Source organism: Solea senegalensis, linkage group LG1 (genome assembly GCF_019176455.1).
Source record: "Solea senegalensis isolate Sse05_10M linkage group LG1, IFAPA_SoseM_1, whole genome shotgun sequence".
Classification (NCBI taxonomy): Eukaryota; Metazoa; Chordata; class Actinopteri; order Pleuronectiformes; family Soleidae; genus Solea; species Solea senegalensis.
Genome location: NC_058021.1, coordinates 10,606,529 through 10,633,231, shown reverse-complemented (window position 1 = coordinate 10,633,231; position 26,703 = coordinate 10,606,529). Strand labels below are relative to the sequence as shown.

Below are 26,703 nucleotides of genomic sequence, written 5' to 3'. Positions count from 1 at the left end.
GGCCACATGCAGCCCACCCTCTAATCTGTTATCGTGAAAACATGTCCCATGACCTGAGCGAGTGAATTTTTTCTAATGGTAATGATACATTTAGTTGTAATTATCACAGTATTAAATGTATTGCAATCCACATTTAGTGTTATTTCCCCGTTTTTGCTGTTCTAACAGATTTGTTTTGCATCATAAATGTGTTTTTATTGTGAAGTGCACCTCGTACCATATGAAAACAAGCACTTTTACTGTGAAATATGAATATCTTTATTGCGATATCGCGGTGGAATATTGTGTGGTCATTTTGAGCTCATTGCCCACCTGTGTTGTTTGTTTCTGACCAGACGAGGTGCTCATTGGCCCCCACGTCATTCAAATGTGACACCCCAGGGTTTTATGAATCACATAACAACATAATGGATTTTGATAAATCAACACGTGATACGGTTCAAACCGAAGGAAAACCTGCCGTCACAGCCTCGCTGGTGACATTCTTCACGCAACAAAAATCCGCACATAGAGAGGAAAGAAAGCTGTTGGTTCTCTGAGATCCTATAACACATCACATTTGACCAGAGAAGCTGCAACAATAAATCACTCGGTCTGCATAACATGAATGGGTCATTTTCGTTTTCACAATTCTGAATTCACTATTTGGTTGCTGATTTTCCTTGGGGCGTATTCAGGGCAGCCTAGCTTTACATCAAAAGCTCTTGTCTGAACTAAACTTGAATTTTAAATCATTAAGCCTCAAAAAAAGAGCCACAATAAATGAACTCGATGGCCACAGCTTTAGTCTTCCTCCGACTGAAGAATAATACCATGCTGTTCACCCAAAGGCTCTACAATGTAGAGGATAACATGTCTTTATGAAAGTTAAAAGACTTTTCTTGGTGAATTGAATAATCATGGAATCTGGATATCCCATGTGTTTTTTTCCCCCAAATATGATAGTGTATAATCTGTAGATCTGATCTGCCGACATGACATTAATGAGAAAGAAGGCTGCGATCACAAAACACGTTTAAAATTCTGTTCTTTTTTTTTTAACATGGTCAGCATTGTTTTTAATCTAACATTAAATACAGACACCAACGCTCTCACATACACATGTACCCTCATGGTGATTGAGACAAGGACACTTGAGGAGGATATAGTATAGAAATGAGATAAATGGGTGACAGAAGAGCAATCGTTGTCATTCTTCACATCAAAGTGCTTTTTGTTTTTTTCAGTTAAAAATGTACAGTATACATATACACGTTTTTCTGGACGTACAATAGCATGCTGAAAATTCACAGTTAAGTCTGGAAAATATTCAGTTTTTCTAAAGATGGAGCTATGTTTTTGAAAACTATGTGAAGATGCATTTGATTTTAAGAATAGTTAGTTCTAAAAAGGGACATCACATGTCACATTGTGTCACAGTGGAAATTAAGGTGTGTGTGTGAGATGATGCATCAGCTGTCAGACTGTATTTATTTGTAAGAATTGTCCTAATGTAAAACACAGAGGCTGAACCGAGTCACTATTTAACAAATGATGATGTGTGAACTGCTGTAGATCATTTATCTCCAAGTCCATGGTCCACACATTGGATCTGAAATGAATCCGACGGCATTTTGAAGGCGTTATATGGGACTGAAGTCAGACGAGGCTGTGTGAGACACAGTAAGCACCTGCTCTGATCCTCCCTGGCTGAGCTTCCCTGCACTGCGCAGGCCACCATAGAGCCTCTCTTCCACCGAAACAACCAGCTTATCTGACAGGCTTCCTTCTGCCTCTGATAGGATAGACGGACAGCGGTTGTTGTTCTTGTTGCTGCCTCTTGGATCCATGTAACCTGTTTGTGCAGTCACAGAAGTCAAAGACTGGCCACTTGTGCTTTCTGTGTGCTTGTTTGTAGAGTCTTGGCAGCCATCGCCCTCCCCACCTGACGCTGCACAACTAGAGCTGCTCTTTCTCGCAACAGTGTCTTCAGATGTTTTTTTGGCTTCGCCTTCGATGGCATGCCCAGCAGCTCCTTCACTTGGTGGATCTTTGATCTCTGTGCTCCCTCTGGCTGGTTCTTCACAATCGGCAACCTCGCTGGCTTCTTCATCTGCAGCACTTGCGATGCGTGAGAGCGTGCTGTGGTATTTGGTGTCCAGAGGGTAACCCGCACTGTCACCCCTTCTCAGCGGAGTAAACCTCTGCCTCTCTAAAGATGGGGAGTACCTACCCCCAGTGCTTGACCCTGGGTCACTGTATTGTTTGTGTCTCTGCCATTGTTTCCGGAGGTGAACTCTGGACCGGTGCCTGGAGCGCAGAGGAGAATCCTGCTGGTCGAACCGGGGATCATGACGAAGGAACTCATTGAAAAGTGCATCTGTCTTTTCATCAATGCTGTAGTCACGGCGGCGTAGGCGAGGCCTGTGAGGACTAGAGGGATGTGAGATTGGCTTTATTGGGGAAGTCACCAGCTGTGAATGTGAGTTTGGTGGTTTGTGAGGGGATTTAGGAGGATGATGTTGTTCTTGAAGGACATGCACCTGGCTGCCAGTGTGGGATTTATCCTTTACTTTCACTTCTGTCTCTGTGTTTTTTGTCACTTCATCCTCCAGCTCCTCCTGAAACAGTTTGGCCTCAATGCTCTCACACACTGAACCTTTTCTTCCAGAGCTAGTGAAGAACAATCGTCTCTCTGATGCTGTCTTTCCTCTTTGGGCTCCTGGAGTCCCGAACAGCCGCATCTCCTCAGGGGCCCTGGATGGAGCTTCAATCGAGGCATACCCACTGTCCATCTGAAGGAGCTTCCGGGTACTTGCCTCACTCTCTCCTCCAGCTCCATTTCCCATCTCGCTGTTTCCACCTGATGCCCCTCTCATTCCTCCCTCCAGCACCTCTCCCTCCCCTTCTCCCTCAGGATCATCATCCAGGTCTTGGGACAAGCAGCTGTCCAGGCCAGAACGAGTTCCTGTACATCCAAAAGATGAGACGCTGTCAGCATCACTGCGGATAGACTCGCGGTCAGTGCTGCTCTGGTCAGAGGAGGCATATTGCTCCAGTGAGGCACGCAGGCTCCAAATGTCTCTGTACAAGGAAGGTGGGAGCTCCGAGCTCTCCTGGCGAATCATGAAGGGAAGAGACGAGCCAGAGTCAGCCCTCTGCCGGGCTTCAGCTCCCAACACTGCATCTTCTTCGTCATTCTCCTCTGCCTCATTCTTTTTCCTGAGATCTGCCGCCATGTCGTCTGTTTTTGTATCTTTAGTTTCCCGTAACATGTCTTCAAACTGTCCCTGAAGGGCAGCTTCTTGTTGTGCCCCAAATAAGTCATCATCTGTGCATTCTAACTTGTCTGCCACTGCTTCCATTCTTTCAAATGCTCCTAGTTTTGTTTCACTTTCTACTTCCATGCCATTGGTTGTTGCCTCCTCTCGTCTCTGGGCTTGACTGTCATCTTTTGGAAAACATGGATCCTCGCTCCTGGTGCTACTACCACTCACCTCCACCATGGCCTCCAGTGTTAGCCTGCAGATATGGAGAACAGTCATACTCATCGGTAAGTCTGAGAATTACTTATGTTGCAAGTCATGAGGTTATGGGAAGGATTATACTGCACAGTACCTGCTGAGGAAGACTGAGGATGTGGGTGCAGTTGAGTGGTGAGACAGAGACTCTGCAGAGAGGGATTGTAGGCCACTAGTCTGGATAGGAGTGTTTGGCAAAGATTCAATGACCTCATCTTGTAGAGATAAAGCCTCATCCTCTGTGTGATCAGTGGTTTCACTTGCTGCTCTCTGTCTCTGGAAGGGCCTTCTCTTTGGCGATGCTAACTCACATGAAAACAAAATGTTTTTCAATTGCAGTGTTAGATATTAGGCAAAAATAAAAGCAGTTTTACTTAAGCCATTTATGACATTTATCCTGACCTTTGGCGTCCAGACTGGCAGCCCGGTGACTGCTGTCAAACTTCCACCTCCTGAAGTAAGGCCCTGCCCCCTCCAGACTAGCATGGCGCCGCAGTTTAGAGAAGAAGTGTAGAACTGAAGTCTGCCCCAATGCTTGAGTCAGCTCTCCTCTCATAGCCCTGTCGCTCTCAGCCTCTCCCCTGTCCCCGATAGCCTCCATCTGACAGAGGGGACGATAGTGAGATGATAAGACACTGAAGAGCAGTTAAAGCACAGTTGATGCCACAACCTTTTCACATTTTATATGTGATTCGTGGGAGTCAGTCCACGATGAAGAACCAGGCTTTCTCCAGTCAGAGGTCAGGTTTACTGAATCTTCAATTTCACCATAATAATCAGTTAAAGGCATTTAGCAAATGTGTTTTCACAGGCATTTCGGACAAACCGTAATATTGTTGCTCTATTAGCAACAAGATTATATATATGTTATATTGAGGGAGTCGGGTTAAATCATGGCATCAAAAAAAGGAGTATGACCCAGAGGTGTTCCAATAGGGCAAGCAGGGAATTGCCGGAGGTCCCGAGCTAGAAGTCGGTCCCGGGACAACTGATTATGTTAGGGGCCATTCACAGACGGTGTCTTTAGCGTGTACAAATGCATTATTTTCAATTAAGACGCACAATGGATCCACGTGGTCATGGATACGCCTGTTTTTCTGGGCACGTCTCCATTACACTGAGATAAAAAAAATATCTCAACTGTTTGGAATGCGGCAAGTGCTTTCACCACGTTTGTTGATACTTAAAACAAAGAGGTATGACAGTCTGGTCTTTGTCAAAAGAGACAAAGTTCCTTTAACAGTTGATGAAGGATAGGATTAACCCAGACACAGCAAGTTTGTCTCCACATACATTTCGAACAGCAAAGCAGGAATGAGAGAAAAGCAGCACTGGCAATCTACTGTCTTTGTTTTGTTTTGTTTTTTGTTTAATTTGTCAATTAATTCAGTAAAGCTGCAGCAACTTTAGTCACCTCAGCAGCTCCCAGGTTAGGTTACTTAGAGACAGACGAGACACAAGCACAACCAGACAAGGGCTTTGGTTTAAAACTGCCTTTTGCAAGCAGCCCCATGAATGATTTCAAAGCCACCAACGAACAGATGGAGAGACATTTCAGTTTGGACCAAGCTGTCGTCAGACATTGCTTTACATGGAATGGCCATTTTGAGAAGGTGAAACTCACTGTCTGTGACCGTGTGTGCAGTGTTTTCATAGCAGATGAGGGCTGTCTGAGTCCCTGGTCCAGGATGATGGAGTGGTGCGGGTCTCCTGGCAGACCTCCACTGAGGCTCTGTCCCAGCCACTCAGGGACTCTTCTGTCAATGGGCTGGCGAAAGAAACATCACACGTGTAACAGAAATGAAATGAGAAAATGAGATGATACCTCTCAAGGGGGTGTCCTTTCAACGTACATCTCTTGTTTGAATATAATTAAAATCAGCTTGTGTTATTCAGCCACACAGACCTGGTAGATGGTGAGGGGCAGCTTTGGAGCTGCGGTCTCACTGATGTTAACGATGCTGCTGTCTGCTGAGTCACATTCCATGATGGTAAGGATCTTGAGGTCACATGGGGCTGGAGGCAGGTGAAGATGAGTCAGTCTGGCTTTTTTCAGATGGTGGAAGTCTCCTTCAGTCAGAGTGTACCTGATGAGAAGAAGGAAATCTTCTTTAAAAAACAAAAAACTGAATATGCTGTTAAACTGCACATTTGTCCCAGACATACTGTACCTGCGTCCTTTGTCCTGAGTCGTCTTCTCTTGTTCATAAAGTGCAGATTCGTTGAAGGAGACTCTGCGACCGGTAGACCCAGTGGAGACAAATCGCTCGGACTCTCCATCGTGACAGCTGGAAGCTGAGAGAGCATCTGATTCATCCAGACGGAGGGTGATCTCTGAGTGAAGAAGAGGAGGTGGACAAAAAAAAATTAATAAGTTAGAGTAAGTGACGACAGTGGGCCAGAACATCAAATGAGAAAGCATACAGCTCTGACCTTGGGTGGGTTGAGAATCCTCAGCATAAGTGGTGTTTGTCTTCTCAGGGTCATCGCTGGCTCTGATGGAAGAAAATATGTAAAACTCTCTCTTGCCATTTTAACTCCTGCCACTTTATTCAATGTCCTTTACATACATAAAGAATTGGCTATTGTATGAACTGTAACACTGTGTGCTCTTTCACAAACACATCCCATCTTTCAGTGTCATATTCACAAGGGCTTTAATCCACTGCTGTCATAATCACTCTCCTCCTGTAATCCTCCGGCTGCCCGCCAGCCCCGTGCAGATGATGAGATGCTCAGAAAGCAGCACCCACCTGGAGTAGCGCCGTCCGCCCATGCAGCAGCAGTGGCAGAAGAGGAGCAGCAGGGAGAGCAGGACCAGCGTTGCCCCGGCAAAAACACTCAGCAGCACCAGCAGCAACACATAGTTCTCCACTTGGCCTGCCGACACAGGCACATCCTGACGGGGTGCAACCACAAAAACAGGTTAGGATGCGTACAGTTTAGTCAAGTACTGTGCTGCGGTGAAAGAGTTGGGAAACGCACAACAATGTGCAATATAATATCAACACCGGCATGATTGCTATCATTTTGAATTTGATTCTCATTAAATTGTACTGTCAAATGGTTACTTAGTCAGGTAACTTTAGTTTATTGGTCCCTCTCTGACGTGCATTAGATGTTTTTTTTAATTGTCAAACTGCTGTGCTGTAAAAAGTCATCAACACCACACTCATCTTTGCTTATTTAACAACTTAGATAAATAAGTTATTCTATAACCCCATCTTAATGTTGTAACACAGTACCATAACGTCAAAATCAGTTCAGCTATTGAGCCACTTGGTATACTTTTTTATTCCATGAAAGCAGAAGATGCAAGACGACAGAATAACCATGGGTAACCGAGTATAAAATGTATTGAGCTAAAGGAATACACTGAATTTGTTATGTAATTATATTAAGGTCTGTTGCTCACTGCTGGACCTGAACTTTCATTGGGTTCGCTCTCCTCTTTATTATGGGCTTTCTGTAGAGAACGGAAGGGCGCGTTGCATCCATTTTCAAAAAGATCAAACGCCTCGTGAGGAGCACAGTGAGGGCTGTGATCATCACATGAGCGATGCACAGGATTCCTTTGATGTTAAACCAAAGGGCGCACAGACAGACAGGCAGGGTTAAAAGGTCAGACTGGATTCAAAACATCTTACTGTTAAAAGCTATTGTCATTTGATATTGTAAATTGATAACTTTTGAGGCTAACCATTGTCAAATGAGTTCACGCAATGCTGATTAAGTCTATCCGCTCCACGTGACTGTCTCTGTGCTTCCCCCTGCACACAGGAAGTGATTTGTTTCATGTCAGAACAGACAGACAGAGGGAGGGACAGCCGAGTAAAGTGAGAAGGCTGCTAATAGGTTCCAGTGTGACTGGAAACACAAAGACTTGACCACAGAAAGTTTCAGAAAAAAGCTGTTTGACGGTTTAATGTCCTCACTGACCATAACCTGTTAGTTTTCCTTTCCCAGATGTGCAAATAGATGTGCATCTTGCCTTGTAACCCGGCAAGATGGAGCGCTGGACATCACTCAGCTTACATCAGACCCAACCAACCACAGTCTTGTGACTCATGACTCCATTTTCTCCTGTTTATGTTTAGTTGGGGAGGTCATTTGCTGTACTTTGATGTTGAGAATTGTCAGGTAAGAGGTGTTTACTGTCTAGTTAGATTGGTTTGTTTGCTATTTTGGCCTTTGTCCATTCTGAATCCATTTCTGTCCTCCTTTTGTTATCCAGTCAGTGGTTCTGTGGCTATTTTTGAGTCTTGAGGAAGTTGAGTGTTTTTGTTGTTGTTCCTCGGCCTCCCACAACACCCCCGCCCGCCCCTTTGTTGCTGGTGTATGGACACAAATGCTCCCTCAGTCAGGTCCCTGCTTGACAGAGCACATTTTTCCTTTAAATGATGCAGAATATGTCTTTTTATCATGGCTGCCTACTCTCTCTGGAACTCCCCACTATCTCCTACTATCTGTGACTACTGAACAATCAAGTTAAGGTCAAACACTGTAAAAAGAGTGTTTACTACCTCACCAATCCTTCCTATCTAACTCCCATTTCTCCAGTGAACACAACATAACCAATAGAGGAGTTAAACTCACTGACAAAAATGAAACTTTAAGATGAAATGCAGTACTGTTAGTATCAACAGCGCCTCTGCAAATGTCAGCCATATCACACAGATCCTTGTCCTCACAGTTCGCTGTTATCCACTGAGTCTCTCAACCTTCAATTCCTTGCCATTGCTTTGGTTCAGAAGGTCTACTGTAGCAGAAGCTCATAAATCATTCACTTATTAACACAATAAGGTGGAGGATTGCGTGTCAGTGTTTGTGTTTTGTTGCCCGGGACAGTAATTGATTCTTCTCTCTTAGTAATTGTTGCATTATGCTGTCAGCGAGGCGCTGGAATATTGAATAAGAAGAGGTATTAACACTCAAAAACTCTCCTTTCCTCCTTTCCTCCTCACAGTGATTCTTATCCACACACACATTCATATACATCCTGCATCTACTCACACACACACACACACACACACACAGATAACACAACTGCTCTCTTCCCCACTCTCTCTGATTAATCCTCTCAGTCTTGGCTGAGTGAGCCTGAGGATGCTAATCGAAACGTCAGCGAGACCCTTAATTCAATTTTCCAGCTCTTCTCAATGAGAGGGAAATGAGGCCTCCGCAGGCTAAAAATGGAAAATGGAGGAGGAGGAGGCGGTGGCGGATGCAGACGCACATGTGCAATCCCCACACCAGACTTTCCCGGCTCTTCTTATGATGTCAGTTTCAAAAGAGAGCAAAAATAATTGAGCAATTTTCTCTGCCACAGTCGGAATATTCATCCGTTTCAATATTTGGCATTGTGAAATATAAACGTGAAAGGCCATCAATGTTTGTGCCGCTTTTGAGGAAATAATTGAGTGGACGAACAGACCTGACCTTTACCTTACCATGACCTTAACAGCAGACGCCCAAAGCCTGCTGATGATCATCTATATGACGGAATGGCTTCATACTGCTTTTTTCTGTCTGATACCAATGCGGGTATCAGAATCTTGAGTATCTACTGATACCAATATCACACGAGACAGTCCTTTTAGCCTGTGGACCATCGTGTACCGCTTAATGCTCCACATGAGGCTTAACATAAGGCAAAAGATGAGGGGTATTTGACACCAGTCCATCACAGGGTCACATAGAGACAACAACCACTGGGTCGTCTTCTTGCTGAAGAAGAACTAATCAATTAATAAATGGGAATCATGAATGTATCTAATAGCCTCAAATGTGCTATATGGAAGAAATGTATTCTGTTGTCATCAGAAATGAAGGAAAAGTGGTGAATGTAAATACTGGCCTCACTGATAACGATGCAGCAGCCAGGTAATATACAAAGTCAATTTTGCTAGCTGCAAACTCTGTTTGTACATAGGTTTGATGTTTTGGTCTGTTGCACTCACCCTCCCTCTAATGCAGCTCGTAGCACACTACAACACAAGGGTTTCAAGCAGAGTTACCACACTGAGCTGCAGCTATGGGTTGGAAATGCCAAACATCACTGAACCTAAAAGTGTTCCAAAAAGGTTTTGACCAGAGGAGATTAAATACAAGGGTTTGTGGAGTGGAGATGAGTTAAAAATGTCGATGGCTGAACGATGAGGGGAAATTGAAGACAGATGCCAATGTGGATACTACTTTCTCTCTCTCTTTCTACCTCCCTTTCTTTCATACACTTTGTCAGATTTAATATGTACGTGTACATATATATATATATATATTAATATATATTCTATTATTATTATTATTATTATATATAATGTTTTTACATATTACTAATACCACCTTTTATGAGCCGTTTTAAAAAAACATAGTTGTGTAACAATTTTTTTTTATTTCCACGGACAAAATTTTCCTTTTTTTCTACTTTTTGCTTGACATGGCAGACGTGTGTGTGTTGTGGTCACATGACAGCAACAATGGCAAATCTCTATGAAGTAGAATCTAGTAAGCATTTTTTAAAGATTGGATCAGATTGGAACAAGTAATATTTTGAAGGACTAACCTGTCCATTATTGTCCAGTTAAACATTTTTATATGTAAAATGTTCATTTCAGTGTTTTGTCTGACCAGTAGTGGAGGCATAGTAGTAAGACATATTGCACCGCAGTCTATGAGTCATAAGATCCAAAAAAAAACAAAAAAAAAACAAAACGTGTTATTTTGATTAAAAAATGACTCAACCGATGAGTATTTTCTGCTTAATCAGAATCATTACAGCAGTAACAGGTGCACAAGGGAAATGATGAGCGAGGGCAGAAAAATGGCAGATGTGGAGGTGCATCAGAAAAGCGAGCTTATGTGTGAGAGAAACAGCAAACGCAGCTGATTATATGGCGACTCTGCTTGTAAACGTGCCTCCATGGGACGGATCAACCAGTTACAGCTACAATGCAAGTGGCTGCTCAGAGGAAGTGAGTGCTGCTGAAAAGAAAAAGCTGTTGTTTTCTGCTTATAAAACCAATGAGGAGGAGGAGGAGGATTATGTGTGTAAGGGAGACTAAAACGTTTTGGTTTTTTTCTCCTTTTCATTCCACCTCAAACCTCCCTCAGGGCAAAACGTGTTAAACTAAGCACCTTGTCACATATAGACAGAGTCCATTCCTATATTCATTAGATGCTGTGGTAGAGTACATTCAGTTTAAGCCTGTGGGGAGATTCAGTTGTTTGAACCGTGTGTGTGTGTGCGTGCGTGCGTGACTTTTAACTATAGACACATGTTTGTTCACACAATGCCGATCTATTCTATCAGCTCCACATGACTCTCGCTGAGTGTGTGTATGTGTGTTGCACAGTATGCCTATTTGTGTTTAGAACTGGCAACATTCCCGTGCTGCACACAGGAAGTGATGCATTTTAACAGAATGACAGAACAGAATGAGTGAATGACCCACCCAGCGTAAACATACATATTCACAGTGAGAATTTGACCGAGCCTCTGTCACTTAATGGTAATGTCAATGTCTTTGTTTCAACCACTTGAGACACCCAACCCCGTTCTAACACAATATACCAGGTTCTTTTGTGTGATGTCTAGACTCAACTTTACACCTAAATACAAGACCCTGCAGGACATCCCAGGTGTTAGATACAACCACAGGGGTCGGCGCCAATACCTGCAATAGACAAATGGGTGTGAAAACACTCTCTGGGGAGGGGGCGGCCCCTGCAACAGACAAAGGGATGCGAAACATACGCTGAGGGGTGTTCCTCAGGTATTAGTATTTGGGGTTTTTCTTCTTCTTTGACCGGTCACGTGTTGATTGACCTTTTCTTTGCAATGAAGATAAAACCTTGTCGGCCGGCAGAAGTCTCTATTTCATTCCTCATCAGCAGCAGAGGAAACTTCCACAACAGTGGGTATTTGTTTGTTTTTTTCCAAACGCAGCCAAACAGCAAGAACAACACCATCAATCAGCTGGAGCAGTTCAGGCTCTCGTCAGTCTTCAGGACATGTTTCTAACACACTCAGTCCAAGCAAATCACAGTCAATTCTCCCCCTGCACAAACAGCTGTAACTGTCAGATAATCACTGCTGCAGCTGGCTCACATGTCCCCCGTGTCCCTCACAAAGCCAGCAGCACCCTATAGTCCTGGATTATAGACAGATCCTGAAGGTTTTTGGCCCATTTTGATAAACGTACCCTCCCCCACACAGGTATCTTGTGCACCTGCATCCTGGTAGAAGGAATGGGTGTCACTTAGGAGGCATTACAGCATGTGATGATCACAGAAAACATTGTTTCATACCCTCATAAACTTTCTTTCTTTCAGGGATGGTCAAATGTGTGATGTGGAAAACCAAGAAAAACTGTGTGAGTAATGCGGGCGTATGCGTGATTTTGTGATGTCTTTTATGGTCTAGCTTATTATTAGTTTGTTTTCTGATGTGTCAAATAGCGTTGAGTTGACTGACAGGTTTCTCTGTGGTCGATGTCAATCTTCAGATATCAGGGCAGATGATGCCCGACGTTTGATGCATTTGGCTAATTTTCTTTTCTCCTCCAGCTAATAAAACATATTCATTTGATATAAATTGATACACAAAGTTGCACTCATATAAAATATTATGTAAATAATATGTAAACAAAGTATTAAATATGTGAAACAGTAAACAGTAACCCTTGGCAATGACTAATGGAACAGATATGTGTCTTTATATAGATTTTCTCTTTTTTTCTTTTTCTTTAAAAAAAAATAAATAAATAACTTAAATAGAGTATAACTCTCTAACCAGATCCCCAACCAAGAACTGGAATACATTTGGGGGATGGGGGGGAATTTGAATGTTGTGATATAAATAAAATACATGAAACAGGTCATAAAAAAGCTAAACCTTTGGATTAGCAGCATTTATAAAGCTGATGAGAATTATTCCAAAAATGATGTATGTTGATGGGGGTGCAGTCGTACTCACAGTGGAGTTTTCAGTCAGACTTTTCAAAACAGGTAAATCATTGCTCATGGTCCAGGTCAGCGTGGGTGAACCCTGCAGAGGAAGGGAGAAAGTGCAGCAGGTCAGACAGAGCTGCACCTGCTTGCTCATTTTTGAGATTTTGTGATTTTCTGGTGAAATTGAAACATTTTGCTGTCAAAACAGCTCATGGAATATTAAAACCATCAGCGACTCAATCCTAAAGACAAAGAATAGCCTGTGTCGTCAAATCCTGGTACGTCTCACTCCTCTGTGCGATCGAAATCCATGACAGACATCAGTGACTTTCATTATTGCTCATGGTGACATTTCCCATCATCACCATAAACATGGATAGTGTAGTTTATTTTCAGTCAATCCTTCCTACACCATCCTGCTGCTGCCAGTGTTCACACAAGTCATGAATCATGAATCACTCCGCTGCTGAAAGCAGTTCCCTCACAAACACAGAGTTTACCTTCAGATCTCCAAGAATCACGTCATCAGAGTCATAATACGTGCTGTTTTAAAGGCCTGGTCCTGACTCATTACACATGGCTGTTAATTCTGATATTCTATATTGAGGTCAACGTCAGCGACTTCAAATCTCCAGTCTCGAACTAAATCCAGGTCACATCAGAACTCGGCATGTGATTATGTATGTGGTCCAGATGTTGTGGGGTTGTTTTTTTTTTACAATCGTTGAAGCATGTGAAGCAAGACCAGTTTCCACAGACCATAAAGTATAATCTTATCTTATCTTAACTTAAATCAAAACCACACAACAATGTTCACAGCATTCCAAATGATAAGCAGCTGTCATCATTTCCTTTAACACACCAAACTGATGCGAAGTGTATACACTGTCGTCTGGTATGAATTCTGTGAGTCTCGTCTCCAAGGTGTCAAAAGATTGACTGACGTCTCGTGGACATGGACTATTACAGTGCGATTACCAACAATCCCCTTTGATACACTCTCCTCTCCATCTGTGAACGATAGGCACAGCTGTGTGCAGCGATGCTGAGTGCGGCGTTAACAGACACACAGAGACAGAGGAGTTGACAGCACATGATTATTTATACCGAGAGCAGCTTGTGTAACATCATTCCACGACTGTCTTTCCGTATGTGCTGCACACACTTGCACACACTTGCTCAGCATGCGAGAGTTCGATTTTATGTAATATCTCACGCAAACAGTTCAAAGTATAACTCTGATGACGACTAAGCTCCGGAGAGTTGAACACTCACAGCAGAGTCACACACACACACACACACACACACACACACACACACGTTTGTGCAGCGAGGACCCTCATCCAGTCCAGGGTTTCTCAGTCCTGCTTGTTTTTGATGTTTCCCTGCTCTGACACACCTGATTCAAATGGTCACATCATCAGCAAGTCCTGCAGTAGCCTGATAACAACCCTTTTATTATAATCAGGTGTGTTTGAGCAGGGAAACATTTAAAACATGCAGGACCAGGATTGAGAAACACCGGTCTAGTCCCAATACCCTAACCTTAACCATCACAACTAAATGCCTGATCATAACCCTTAACCTAAGCCAAATTCTAACCCTAAAACCAGGTCTTAACCACCTTTAAAGTGAGGACCAAACAAAATGTCCTCACTTTCCCAAAATGTCCTCACTCCATATGGTTTATATGATTTTTTTGGTACCAATACAAGAACACACGCACACACTTATCTTTTATCTTCAATGCTTCACACCTGTGTCTGTATGTGTGTGTGTGTGTGTGTGTGTGTGGTAACATAATATTGCAGTAACAATATGATAATGGCACTGCATTAATTATATAATCGGGACATAATATTACGGACCTGCCATCATCAACGAGAATTACGGTCAGTGTAAAACCTTCAGAATTGGTAATTACTATATTATTCTGTTGAAATTCATCCTTTCTTGTATTCCACATTGATATTACCAAGCTATTACATGTTAACTACTATAGAAATAACAAGGTAAAGCCATATTATTATGTCCCCTTTTTACAATTATTGTAGCTGAATACAACACTCTTACCATATTGTTACTCTACTGTACTGTGAAGGGTTTCTAGAATACTTGTTTTATAGACTCTGCCTTTATTGTTCTCCTTTCAATTCGTTTCTGAGGTTTTTTTGCACACCCGTCTGTTTCTCTCACAACCAACTGTTTTTCTCAATGCTGGTTAAATAACAAGCTGCTTCAACGAATTTAAAAATACCTCATGTGAAGAGAAAATGTCATTATGTTTGACAATACTCAAGGTTTTCACAAAATGTCCTTGAAGAGTTGACGTTATTCCTTTCTTTTTCAACCTGGAGTTTTAAAACGCAGTCTGACTGAAAGTCAAAAACATCAGTTTCTTCATTTCTAAGTCTGTTTACATTTTTATGTGTAGACTGTGTAATTATGGTAATTATCTGGTAATGTAATCATCTTCATGGCAGGGGTGGCCCAAACCTTTATGGGGCCCTAAGCTGAATTTAATTGGGGCGGGGGGGCCTCTCACCACCCTGTAGTAGGGGAGCTTGACTTGTATTGATACCAATGAAACACTTTAAATTGCATTCTTTATAGTTGTGTTATTGACACCAAACCAGTGTCAGTTTTGTTTTGTTTTAACCTTAGACGACAGTAAATCACAACAGTGCCCCCCATGGTCATAAGAATAATGTAATATTAACATAACAGTAACAACATGGCAATTGTTTCATAATGATTATGTAATATGAGGCCATATCTTGTAGTACTGTCTTATCTCTAATGAAATACAATGGCAATAGTGAGGTCATAAAGACTTAATATTACAGTAATACCGAATTATTTTCAAATAATGATGAGGTATTAAGAATTACTGTCAGCTACCAAATGAATAAAACAACAATAATTACCACATAACAAACTTGATGGTCATCCCACAGACTATTACTTGGTATAATTACAACAATAATATATCCCTGTTCCAAAATTACAATACATTTACTGTTGCTGTAATGTAGATTGTTATTATAACTACTGTTTTGTTGTTGTTGTTGTTGTTATGATCCAGTTGTAGTGAACAGTGATAGCTGAGCTTCTCAAACTGTTGTTTTGTGAGTAAAAAGAAAACCAACTGACTGGTCCTGAAATATATAAAACCAAACCGCGCGCGTGTGTTTCGCGTGGGTGTTTGGCGCTAAAAACGTGTTACATGTCACATCTTTAATCCTTGGCAGACAGACTGTCAGACAGTTACAGGTCACTGGTCATAAAGTCCAGCAGCAACAGCAGCAGCAGAACATACAGTATATGCGTGTGCGTGGATGCAGATGTGCTCCAGATGTGCTGTTCATATCTTACTGTCTACAGCGGTGGTGTTGAAGCAGCTGTTTTCCCGGCTCTGTGTGGACACACTACAGCGACCCGTCAGCGCTCCGTATCAGCAGCATCATCATCCTCAGCATCAGCATCAGCAGCATCTTCCGCCGATCAGGACTGTCCCACACTGTCCCTGCGTCGTCTGCTCTCAGTCTGTGGTGGGGTGGGGGGGACAAATCAACCGTGAGTCACGCATACACCGGACACGCGTGGTGATCCCCGCGCACGGATCATGCAGCTTCACTAAAAACAGATGATCCGGAGCCCAAGCATCATCACCATCATCATCATCATCATCATCATCTCTGCCCACATGTTACATAATGAAGCAGCGGCAGTAACAGCAAGAGTAACGGCTGCAGGTGTGTGGCTGACCGGTGCTGATGTGACACTCACCCGCCTGAGTGGGTTAGCAGCGGCGCACACGCAGCCTGGCTCCCTCTGCATACTTTCATCTGAGCTTCACATAAGGACACTGGAGTTATGAATGAAACCACACGCGCTTAGACACACCCACCGCCCGCTCCCGACCAGGCACGTGACCAGCACTGACGACGATGGTGATGATGGTGGTGGTGGTGGTGTTGATGTGGAGAGGAGGAGGAACTCAATGTTCATTCACTGTCAGTACAGATGTTCATGAATGACTTTGCTGACAGGATTATTGACTCATAATCGTATCATTATCATCATTTTGTCAAAAGTTGGCGCAGTAATGTGGAATTAGACTTGAGTTAAATGTGAATTTGAACATGTTCAATCTGCTGTGTTTCCCTCTGTTGTTGTTGTTGTTGTTGTTGTTGCTGTTGCTGTTGTTGTTTTCTGCCATCTCGTTGAAACACAAGATGCTTGAAGACAGGCGGTTTTTTTCGTTGTGTGTAATGTAACCTATCACCACTAGGGGGCAGCGTTGCACTGTAGATTTCAGGTTGTTTCATTCTGCCTGTCAAATCCTGACATCATTGACATTTGGATTGGAATGAAGTCAAGTTGGTCTTGTGTGTATTAGCAAACTGTAAATGACATGTGTGTGTAAAACATGTCTTGACTGTTAAGTTATTTTCAGTAGGAGAAACACAGATTTTTACCAGTAACATTAAAGAGGTTCCACTCTAGTTTTAGGAGAGTCAGTGATATTGTTCACGTGTAATGGTAGGTCACACTAAATACCTTAATTTAACTTAATTTAACTTAACTTTTTTATTTTAAAATTTTAAATATATTTTCTGGGTGAGTTCAAATACACTTGTGTGTATCCTGATATAATCCTGCCACTTTGCAGTTTTGTTTTGGTTCCTTATCTTTGTTTTTTTTAGCAGACCTGTAAGCAAGTTTGCAAATACCCTTATTCTGAAAGCTACTTGCAGTAGTTCACCTCTGCACTGTGCACTCCCGCGTGATGCCTCGGCACAAATAGAAACTGCCTCGGCAGCAGAGTGCAGGAGGGGCAATCTGTTCTGGTACGATAACAGAAAAGTGTGAGGATGCTGATTCTGAGGCAGCAAGTTTAGTTCACACAGCTGAAGGACCTGTTTCTGTACAAAGACCTTTTCATCCACCAGAACTTTAGCAGAAGTGACAGACATGAGAGCGCAATGATCTAACTCAGATCAGAACAAACTTCAATGTCCTGCATTTTGGTTATTTACTCACTAAACATGTGTGTGTGTGCGTGTGAACTTCTCTGACCCTTTCAATTCTTCTCAGGCATTAAACCAGTATGTTTGTTTTTGTGGATATCTTTGAGGAGTCCAGAAAGTTTTCTGCTGCTTCAGAGGCCTGAGAGTCACCTCCTCATCTGAAACATAAATACAGTATAAATACAATACATACTTAGGACTTGCGTGCACAGTTTGGGGAAAATATCTTGCCACTGTGGTCACAGTCTTTACAAAATGGCTGACATCAGTGTAGAATAGCCTCATCTTGTGTTTGTCATTGAGTTTTAATCCTTGTTTTCTTAATGAAGATTATATTGGTGTGGCGCTTGTCCACACTTTAAAACATGAATGTACTTTGTTTTCTGCTTTGCTGCTTCAGCAGAAAGGAAAAACAGATGGACAAATGCTCTCCTCCATCTGTGTGTGTGCGCCTCTGTATTTTTAGACAGCCTTACACCAATTTGATGGTTTCTCAGTCCGTCAGTGGGTTCTTGTTGACAAATTCAGGGCAGATTACACTCACACACAACTGTGCCTGTTTCAGAAAACCATGAGACTCAGCGGTGCAACATACCAGCAGACTGAAACATCTGGGAGATGATGCCAGGAGAAAGTGTGCAAGGTGAGAGGAATGTGGAGGAGAGTGTGAATGCAGAGTGTGTGTGTGTGTGTGTGTGTGTGTGTGTGTGCACGTGTGTGTGTGTGCGTGTGTGCTGGATGGGCAGTTGACGTCAGAGCTGCGTCTGTGTGTGCTCGGAAAAGCAGGACATCCTGTGGAATTGTTCTCGGCGAGGCCTGAAGAATGTAAAGCAGCCACTTCTCCCTCTCCCTGTGACGTGCTGCAATAGAAATGTTAGGGATGCAGTGTGGGGGCGACGGAGACTCTGCGAGGGAAGGACCTCCATCAGAAACTCACTGGGACACTGAGTTTCCTCTAGTCACTTAAAACGAGAAAACACCAAAAATCAATCAGTCTGGGATTCCTCTGGACTTCCACTGATGTGTCACAGTATCCTCGAGGATTCTCGAGATCATGTGTGGCTTTATGAAGCGTCCTCATACAACGCACATATGATGCTGCTAATCTGAGACACAAAAGAGAAAAGAAGGAAGGACTAAATGCACTTTTCTCCTCTCATGCCATGACATGGATCGATTGTTTTCAGACAGAAAAACACAGTGAGACAAAGATGTCTGCCGAGTGTGAAGAGGAGTGAGTGTGGGGGAGGAGAGGAGGGAGATATGGGAGTGGAGTGACGCAGGCTGGACAAAGCGGGGGTGTTGTGGGTGCAGCTATTTTTAGTCGCAGTGAGGAGACATTATATTAGCTGCATTTCTCTGCCGTTTCCTCCTCTGCTTCCCCGCATCCTTCTTTCACTTCAGTCTGGTCCTCTCCTTGGTACATCATGTGACAGGTGCAGCCCGAGGCCCTGTTGTCATGGACACGAATGTGCTGTACAGCAAAGGATGTGAACGACTGCAGAATACAAAGAGCACTGTTGACTCTGTGTTTATCTTCTCCCACTGGCTAAGCAGTGAGGTTATAAACAGCATGTGATGGACTGGTCATCCGGCTGCATGACGGGACGGGCATGTGACCTTGAAACAAGCAACACATTAAAATAATACAAATGCTTATGTGCATTCATATACAGATTGACAGATTGAATGTTCATTACACATGATATATATGACTGTGTGCTATTTTATTGTATATTTGTCATGGTATTTATACATGTTTATAAAAAATGCTGTAATGTTTGTACAGTAATATACATTATAGCAACATGCTACATGCTATTGTATGTATAACACCACTGATGATGTCTGATGACTCATTTAAAGAGCTACTGTCCTTGTATCCTTGTATCCTGGATGACTGCCATGGCTCTGCTTGACAACAACTTCTACACTATCACAAAGAACCATATTTTCATACTAATTGCCACTATTTTATAACGGTAGTACTATTATCGTGTCTTTATAGTAAAACAATCATCACATGCCATTGTTATTGTTGTAATAGTCACATTTTTTTCTGATCTGGACTCAAGATAGAAGACTCTATTGCATGTCTGTCCTTCCTGGAGCAGGGATTGAGCATTTGACCCCAACCAGATGTGGATGTGGCTTCATGTACAGACCCACTCAGTTAAAGTGTGATTTATAAGATTTGAGCGGTACATTTTCTTTGACTTGATGTGACGATAAGTTCTGAACAAACAGACCCACAGATGAGTCAGTGATTGATGTAACAATATGATATGCTCTGGATTTTACTTTTACACATTAACACATGGCATTAAAAAGAAACCTGGAAATTAGGATTATCATAGGAGGTGTAGATGGAGGCTTGGGTCACTATATGTGGTGCTTTCAGGAAAACAACAAAACAGTTGCTAAGAGGCTGATGTCTCTGAAGACACAGTAATCTGCATGACAGGCTAAAAAAAACACAAAAACACAGCTCATCCTATAGCAATGTGCAAAACTCATTAATTAAAGTGATCGCAAAATAGTGGTGTCCCCTCTCACTCCCTGACAAGTACTACTAATAATATTTTGACCCATACATGCAGTTTCAAAATGGATTATTAATTTGGGTTGCTGCAGAAACATGGCAGTGCAAAACTGTAAACTACAGATAAAAATACAGTTCAGTTTTTTCAATTATTCAAATCAACGATCGTACTTAGCAGGATGTTATATTCACTTTATATATAAAAAAATGCATACTGGATTTTTAAAATCTATATATTTCAATACAGAGAATGTGTTCTGCGTGTTCATTGCATCATTTATGAATGGTGAGTATGGCACAAAACAGGGTTGGGCAGTGTGGGAAACAAGCGTTTTGATTGGACTGTACTGGGCTGACGTTTCTTAAACTGCTCGCTGATTGGCTGTGAGTCTAGAGAGGGCGTGGCTCTCACGCAGAGGGCTGGAGTGCTTTACACTTGGAGTAGAGCTCCGTGTGTCACAGCCAAAGAGAGAGAGAGAGAAACCCCTGATGCAGACTGCGCCGTAATCTTAGTTTTTAACATTCAAAGATGAGGAATGAGAAACAGAAGTAAAAGCAAAAACAGCCTCACATCTCACCTGAACTGATTCCGGCGACCACAGACTCGTTTTAGCTCACAGAAGGAGGCAGTCATGGAGCAGCAGCAGCGGGATCTCACCATGAGTCTGTCCATCACCTCGACCACCACCGGCGGCCCTGTGGAGCTCACTGTCCCCCGAGGGGAGACTGTTGACGGACTGAGGACACGTATCTCCCAAAAACTCAGACTGCCACGAAACAGAACCGTGCTCCTGCACAAAGACCGGTGAGCTGATCTGTAGACACTGCATGGTGTGCAGAATGACTGGCTCGTGTGTTTATGTTTGTATTAACTGTGTATTCCTCTATATGATTTGGAAATCAGGCAGCTGACTGCAGGCAAACTGCTGGAGCTGGGAGTGAAAGATGGCAGCAAACTGACCCTGGTTCCTGTCATTGAAGCCGGTTTAGTTGTGAGTAAATATCCTATGTCCTTGAAGGAAGAGTTCAGGTTTTGCCATATGAGGTACTGACACATAGTCAGCATTTTAAATGTTACTGCAATATGTGCGTCCCCAACCCTGAGGACCAGTCTGAGACATGGAGGCGCACTCTCAACATGGCTGCCAGTGGGGAGATAGGGAAAAACTGATTTTTACACTCTTGGAGATCCAGTGTGTACGAATCAGCCTAATGTCAGAGAACTAAGATGGCCTTAGCATACCAGAAAGGATGTCATTTCTTTTTTGTTGACTTAGTAGGCGTCTGCGTCGTAATGCAATGGTGTGTTTGTCAGGCCACTGTAGAAGCAACCTCCATAGTGCAAGGCCCTTGCCCAAAGCACATTATAAAAGGCTTATTTTAAGGCTTCAGAAACCAAATTGTAAATTGGACACTCTAAATTGTGTAGGTGGGAGTGGATGGTTGTTTGTCTCCACTCTCTTTATGTTAAAGTATTTTTTGAACTAAATTCTGCCAATAACTCCTCCTAAATGTTGCACACGTGACGTTTAACAAAAGGCTCACCTAATAAAAATGTGCACATATGCCATATCACGGCTCAGAAAAGTATATTGTCTGCCATATCAGAAAGTCTTCTTTAGTGTGGCTCAACACACAACATAACAACAACTAAAAGCATGCAGCATAGACTCCACGGGACGCATTGTGTGAACGTTTTAAAAGTATAGGTCGTTTAAAGCTAGGATAAAAGGCATGAATATGGGCAATATGATACTGTGCATCAAAATTGATTGAAAACGTTTTACGGGATATGGGAATGAATGAGTTCTTGTAGGAGCTTTTCCTGGTGAGTGGGGGTTTATAGCGGCGGCCTGATGATGGTAGACGACATTTTCCAATAAGAAAATTAAGCTTGTTAACAACTCACTCCCCCACACCAAAATCCGTACAGAAAATCTATATTTTAACAACACGATACACCGCGGTGTTGATCCACTGTGCTTCCACATGTAAGTTAAAATGTGTTATTGTGTGATTTCAGTGTTTCAAATCCTTAGTTTGGATTTAACTGATAGCAATGAGGCTGCACACGATCAGGTTCTGCGTCCCAGTGAGCTAAAAGTGTGCATGAGCATTTTAAAAAGGTGTGTTTTCTGTTTTCTGTGCGAGATAAACAGTGAGATAAAGCAGATAATATATTCTTAATAAATCATAGATGTATATTTTAATAGGTGAACCTTTTCAGGGAAAGTTTCTGTGTCTGTGCTTACTCTGTTTCAGTACCTCAGTGAGCCACTTTTTTTCTTTTTTTTTTAAAGCCCTGAACTATACATTTCCATATATAGCTATATATACAACCAGACTTAACTGTGTTTTTACTGCCCCAGTTCTCCAATGCCAGAACTGAGAGGACGATGATGGACGTTTTGGAAAGTTTAACAGAAAGTCAGGTGAGACTTTTATGTAATGTGATATATGCACACTGTTTGCTGCAGTATTGTCCTTGAAGAATTCCAACTATGCAACTAAGTCCATATAAATATGTCTCACATTCAAAATGACACATGGGTCTGTGTGGGACAAAGGAAAGCCCACACGTCCTTGTTAAATCTGTCTAATGTAAAAACATGCAGAATTATCACCATAACCTGGGCTTGTTTGCTTTTAGAACTATGACAGAGATCTTGAGGATTACCTCTGGAGCCTGAAGTCTTTCTCTCTTCACTATCCTACAGATCAGTGACTTTCTGTCTGGGCAGTCACATCTGACCATCAGCTTGGGAATCGGTGGTCACGTGATGTACGTGCAGCTCCAGCTGTCAGCACAGGATGTGAAGACGCTGCAGCAGAATGGGGATGTGAGACTTCGGAGCAGCAAAGTTCAATCTGGGCCGCCAACAGCTGGCAGTGTGATCCGCCCTGGCTCTGCCTCAGTCTCGTCCTCCACTGACAGCACAGGTTCCACTACCTCACCTGCTACCCAAACCTCTTCTCCGGTCCCAGGGTCTTATGTCCCTGCATCCCCAGTCCACCTCAACCCTCAACAACCCTTTGACTCCGCTTCCTCCTCCCACTCGTCCACCTCAGTGCCTTCTATGAAGTGTCACCAACACTCATCTCTACCTCACTCCTGTCACTCTGTACACACCTCTCTGTCTGGTTGTCCACATCCCAGCTGTCCACGACAAGCAGCCACACCAGTCTGCTCACCTGCTCCCACTGGCTCCAGTGCCGGACCCCCAAGCCCTGTTCCAGCCTCAACTTTTGAAAAGGTATACCTTCACATACTGCCAAGATAAATAATATAAAGTGTGTGTGAGTGGTGAAATAGGAGACCCTTTTCTACTTTTTTCTTTCTTTCCAGAGTAATGTTCAGGTGACATCAACTGCAGAGCTGTGCAAGCCGCCAGGAGCTGTCATAGAGAGTTTTGTGAGCCACTCTCCAGGTGTCTTCTCTGGGACATTCTCTGGTAAGTCTTGCCTAAGGACAACACACACCACATGGAGAAACGACAGCAGCTTAGTTAGACATCCTACTGTCACTCTGTGCCAGCTTTTCCTTCTCATCCATTACCGTTCCTGTCTGCTTCTTCTTCCACCAGGCACCCTGGCTCCTCACAGTCAGAGTGGCATCAGCCACCCTCAACGTGGCATCAGTATCATTCTCCAGATTCTCAGCGACCTCCTCAGAGCTGCCTTTTACCACCAGGGGGCGCCACCCACACTTCCTGAACACCACTTCCCTGTGAGAAGGGAAGTGAACCCAGAGGAGGAAACCAGCAAAACCAGAAGTAAGCAACTGTACATACTTAACGTGGGCGGAGTCATCACTGTACGGCTGAGTGAAACTATGGTGACTTTGTTTTATATCCGTAGTTTTAATTGATCTACATTTTGTTGCCAGTGGAAATATGCCACTAAAGGAGCCTCATGGAGAGGTTGCAAATAGTAACCACTTTAAGTCGACAGTCACGTTCAAGTAAAAAACAAAAACCACGATAGGTGCTCTCTGAAGTTTGTTTTGGCTTTATCTGTTGTCAGCTACTGTAAAAACATGGTTATACAACATGGTAAAGTACACATAGGAGGATCCATTTACTAAATAACGTTATTTTTGTGCATAATGTCTTATCAAACATTTTATCATTTATTCTCTATAGGCAAGGAGACCCTCCACTCGTCCACCGAGGAGGATCAAACCTTGCATTGTAAGTTGGAGCATCTCCAGTCTTTGATGCATCAGCGTCGTCTTCGCAGACTAACGCGCTCACACCTCCCACAAACGTCTCACCCGTACCAACGTCAACAGCATCTCTGACCCCTGAACCGAAAGTGTCCACTCGCTGTGACCGCGTCGACAGCCTGCTGAAGAGCAAAGGACCTTTAACTGAAATCAAAATGAATTGTGAAACTGGTGAAATAACTGTGGAGTTCACTGTGAGTCTCTTAAAGCTTCTTAGTGGGAGATGATTCGTTGGCATTTTTTATACTGTGAGTATTTCTGAGGAATGTAAGCAGAAACAGGTTCGATGTCTCCCTGTGGTTGTAATTGCCCTGAGCATGTTATTTCACATAGGTCTGTCAGAGACAATGGCTCATTGTCACTACATATGTAGCATAAACCACAGAATACTGTTGTGAAAGTGTTTTATGTTATACGTCTGTGTTTGTACAAAAACCCTTGTTTTGTGTTTTATGTATCAATGCCTTAACTATACATGTCTTGAATGTAATCTGTATGTTTTGATCTGTGTAGAGAATGTCGCTTTAAATTCAGTAGTAAAAAAGATATGCAAAGAATAAAGGAAATGTCATCCAGTTACAGGCATATTTCATGTCAGATTTCAAGAATGACCGTTTCACTTTTTTCTAAATATGCTCACACCGACCTGGTTGAGCTAAGCTAATGTTACATTTACGTTAGCTCTGTTAGCAGGTAAGGTCATTTGTGTAAATGAACATAACTTTTTGCTGTTTTCAGCTCGGATGGAGGGAGCATGTCTCAACTCATCTTGTGTGTGTACACTGTGTCTCGTGGTATTGTACCTTATTCGAAGATATGGTACATTTGTGTAGCTTTTAGTCTTTGGACCTTTTTGGCAATCCAAAGGACACACATGCATATGCACCTCTTATTGCTTGGTACCTACATGTACTCACAGGTACAATATAGTATATAATTGTCCCTTGTGGTACATAAATGTATCCCTATTTCTGACAGTATATGAACAATGTACTCAAACAAAACTAAAAAAGAATATATGAGTGAGGCCGTGCAATTCTGCTGATGTCTCCAGGACTAGACAGGCTAATGATTGATGATGATTTCCACACCTTTTTTTTTTTGGAAAGACATCAAAGAGCTTCTTTATAATGTTCTTATAGACTGCACCTCAATATCCAGACAAGATTAGTACTCAACATATCATACTGAACGTTATATGTGTTTCCTTTTTATGAGGCATGGTGCCCTTTTTGAAGCATTACTCTTTTTGAGTTTTTAGAGACATTTATCAAAATGTTAATATGATGCTTTATACTGATATAAGCAGTTGCGTTTCCCTGAATTCTCGATTGATCTCTAGGTTCAAATAAACACAAGGTATGTCGTCAGAGTTGCCTTGTCTTTCTGAAGCTTTTTATCTTGGCAACGCATTTACCAAACAATTCTCATCAATCACACTCCAGAAACAGCAGGAAGTAACATTTTCAACAAATAATTCAAAATAAGTTTGCAGTTGCAGATCATGCATCAATTTTTGAGAAGAAAAACAATTTCAGTCAGACAACTCACATGTGAGACTGTTTATTGCATCAGAATACAAATGGTTATGTTTGGTGTCCAGGCTCCGACTTATGAGCAAACATCTTAAGCTATTTTAAGCCACATAAAGAAAACCCTTAGTCAAAATATAACTCCAAATGAATCTAGCCATGCCACACACACACACACACACATATATATACACTGTATACATACCAGCTCTGATAACATCTATAAAGCCAATTCAGTTATTTTACAGTTAATCTGAAGAAATAAAACCCATAACATCAAAATAATAATAATAATAATAATAATAATAATAATAATAATAATAATAAAACAATTTGTTAAATAATTAGTTAAAGAAGAAGCTCTTGAATTTCAATCAATGTTTGGAGAAATGAAATACAAGCATATTTATCTTGGGCAAACTCAATGAGGTTTCATATTTCTAGATCCCTTAGAAGGCCTTTTTTTTCTTAAATGTGACTTTGTTTTGGAAGATTTTTACCCATAACTTCTCACCACATAGTTCAACTTTGTGGAATAATAGAGTTAGAGTTATTTTAAGTAAGATGAAAGCTCTCTCTCTTTTTTGTTGATATGATTTACCCATCTGCTGTTTCTTAAAAAGATTTTTGATTTGAAGTTGACCCATGTGCTTTATGAAGAAACTCTAGGCCATTTGTTTTTGTGTCACAAAAATGTTCAAATGACATTCCTAATCTTTACTCTCACATCATTCTTTTCTACATGGATGACTTAAATACCTCAATATCTGACATGATTAATATTGTTTTTACATGTGGGAAAATGGTAAAGCATGTAAAGAGACAGTAAACCTTTATTTTAACTGCTTCATAAATGATGGAAGGTTATTCTCTTTGTCTCCAAAAACATTCCAGCAGGTAATGTATGGATTAGTTTTCCAAT

General features: G+C 42.2%; 2 protein-coding genes across 2 annotated transcripts; one reads left to right on the top strand and one right to left on the bottom strand.

The window, feature by feature from the left end:
- Window positions 1–234: 234 nt before the first annotated feature.
- Window positions 235–16,384, bottom strand: LOC122768108 (voltage-dependent calcium channel beta subunit-associated regulatory protein). Its single transcript, XM_044023844.1, has 11 exons — window positions 16,239–16,384; window positions 15,825–15,995; window positions 12,475–12,546; window positions 6,254–6,399; window positions 5,934–5,995; window positions 5,672–5,834; window positions 5,407–5,587; window positions 5,125–5,268; window positions 3,903–4,101; window positions 3,598–3,802; window positions 235–3,501 (listed from the first exon to the last, which is right to left on the bottom strand). Exons 3-11 carry the CDS (start codon window positions 12,520–12,522, stop codon window positions 1,623–1,625), a joined length of 3,027 nt encoding a protein of 1,008 aa, XP_043879779.1. The 5' UTR covers window positions 12,523–12,546; window positions 15,825–15,995; window positions 16,239–16,384; the 3' UTR covers window positions 235–1,622.
- Window positions 16,385–20,464: 4,080 nt separating this feature from the next.
- On the top strand, window positions 20,465–24,846 carry LOC122777600 (midnolin-A-like). Its single transcript, XM_044038966.1, has 7 exons — window positions 20,465–20,829; window positions 20,929–21,016; window positions 22,394–22,456; window positions 22,742–23,278; window positions 23,371–23,476; window positions 23,609–23,797; window positions 24,167–24,846. The coding sequence occupies exons 1-7, from the start codon at window positions 20,657–20,659 to the stop codon at window positions 24,322–24,324; spliced, it is 1,314 nt and encodes a 437-aa protein (XP_043894901.1). The 5' UTR covers window positions 20,465–20,656; the 3' UTR covers window positions 24,325–24,846.
- Window positions 24,847–26,703: the final 1,857 nt, after the last annotated feature.

Coding starts and splice junctions, on each gene's coding strand:
- LOC122768108 (XM_044023844.1), bottom strand. CDS start 12,522: ATGAGCAATGATTTACCTGTTTTGAAAAGTCTGACTGAAAACTCCACT. Junction 5,996..6,253: donor GGCGGACGGCGCTACTCCAG/GTGGGTGCTGCT, acceptor TTCTTCCATCAG/AGCCAGCGATGACCCTGAGA. Junction 3,502..3,597: donor TCCTCAGTCTTCCTCAGCAG/GTACTGTGCAGT, acceptor CCATATCTGCAG/GCTAACACTGGAGGCCATGG.
- LOC122777600 (XM_044038966.1), top strand. CDS start 20,657: ATGGAGCAGCAGCAGCGGGATCTCACCATGAGTCTGTCCATCACCTCG. Junction 20,830..20,928: donor GTGCTCCTGCACAAAGACCG/GTGAGCTGATCT, acceptor TTTGGAAATCAG/GCAGCTGACTGCAGGCAAAC. Junction 23,279..23,370: donor CAGCCTCAACTTTTGAAAAG/GTATACCTTCAC, acceptor CTTTCTTTCCAG/AGTAATGTTCAGGTGACATC.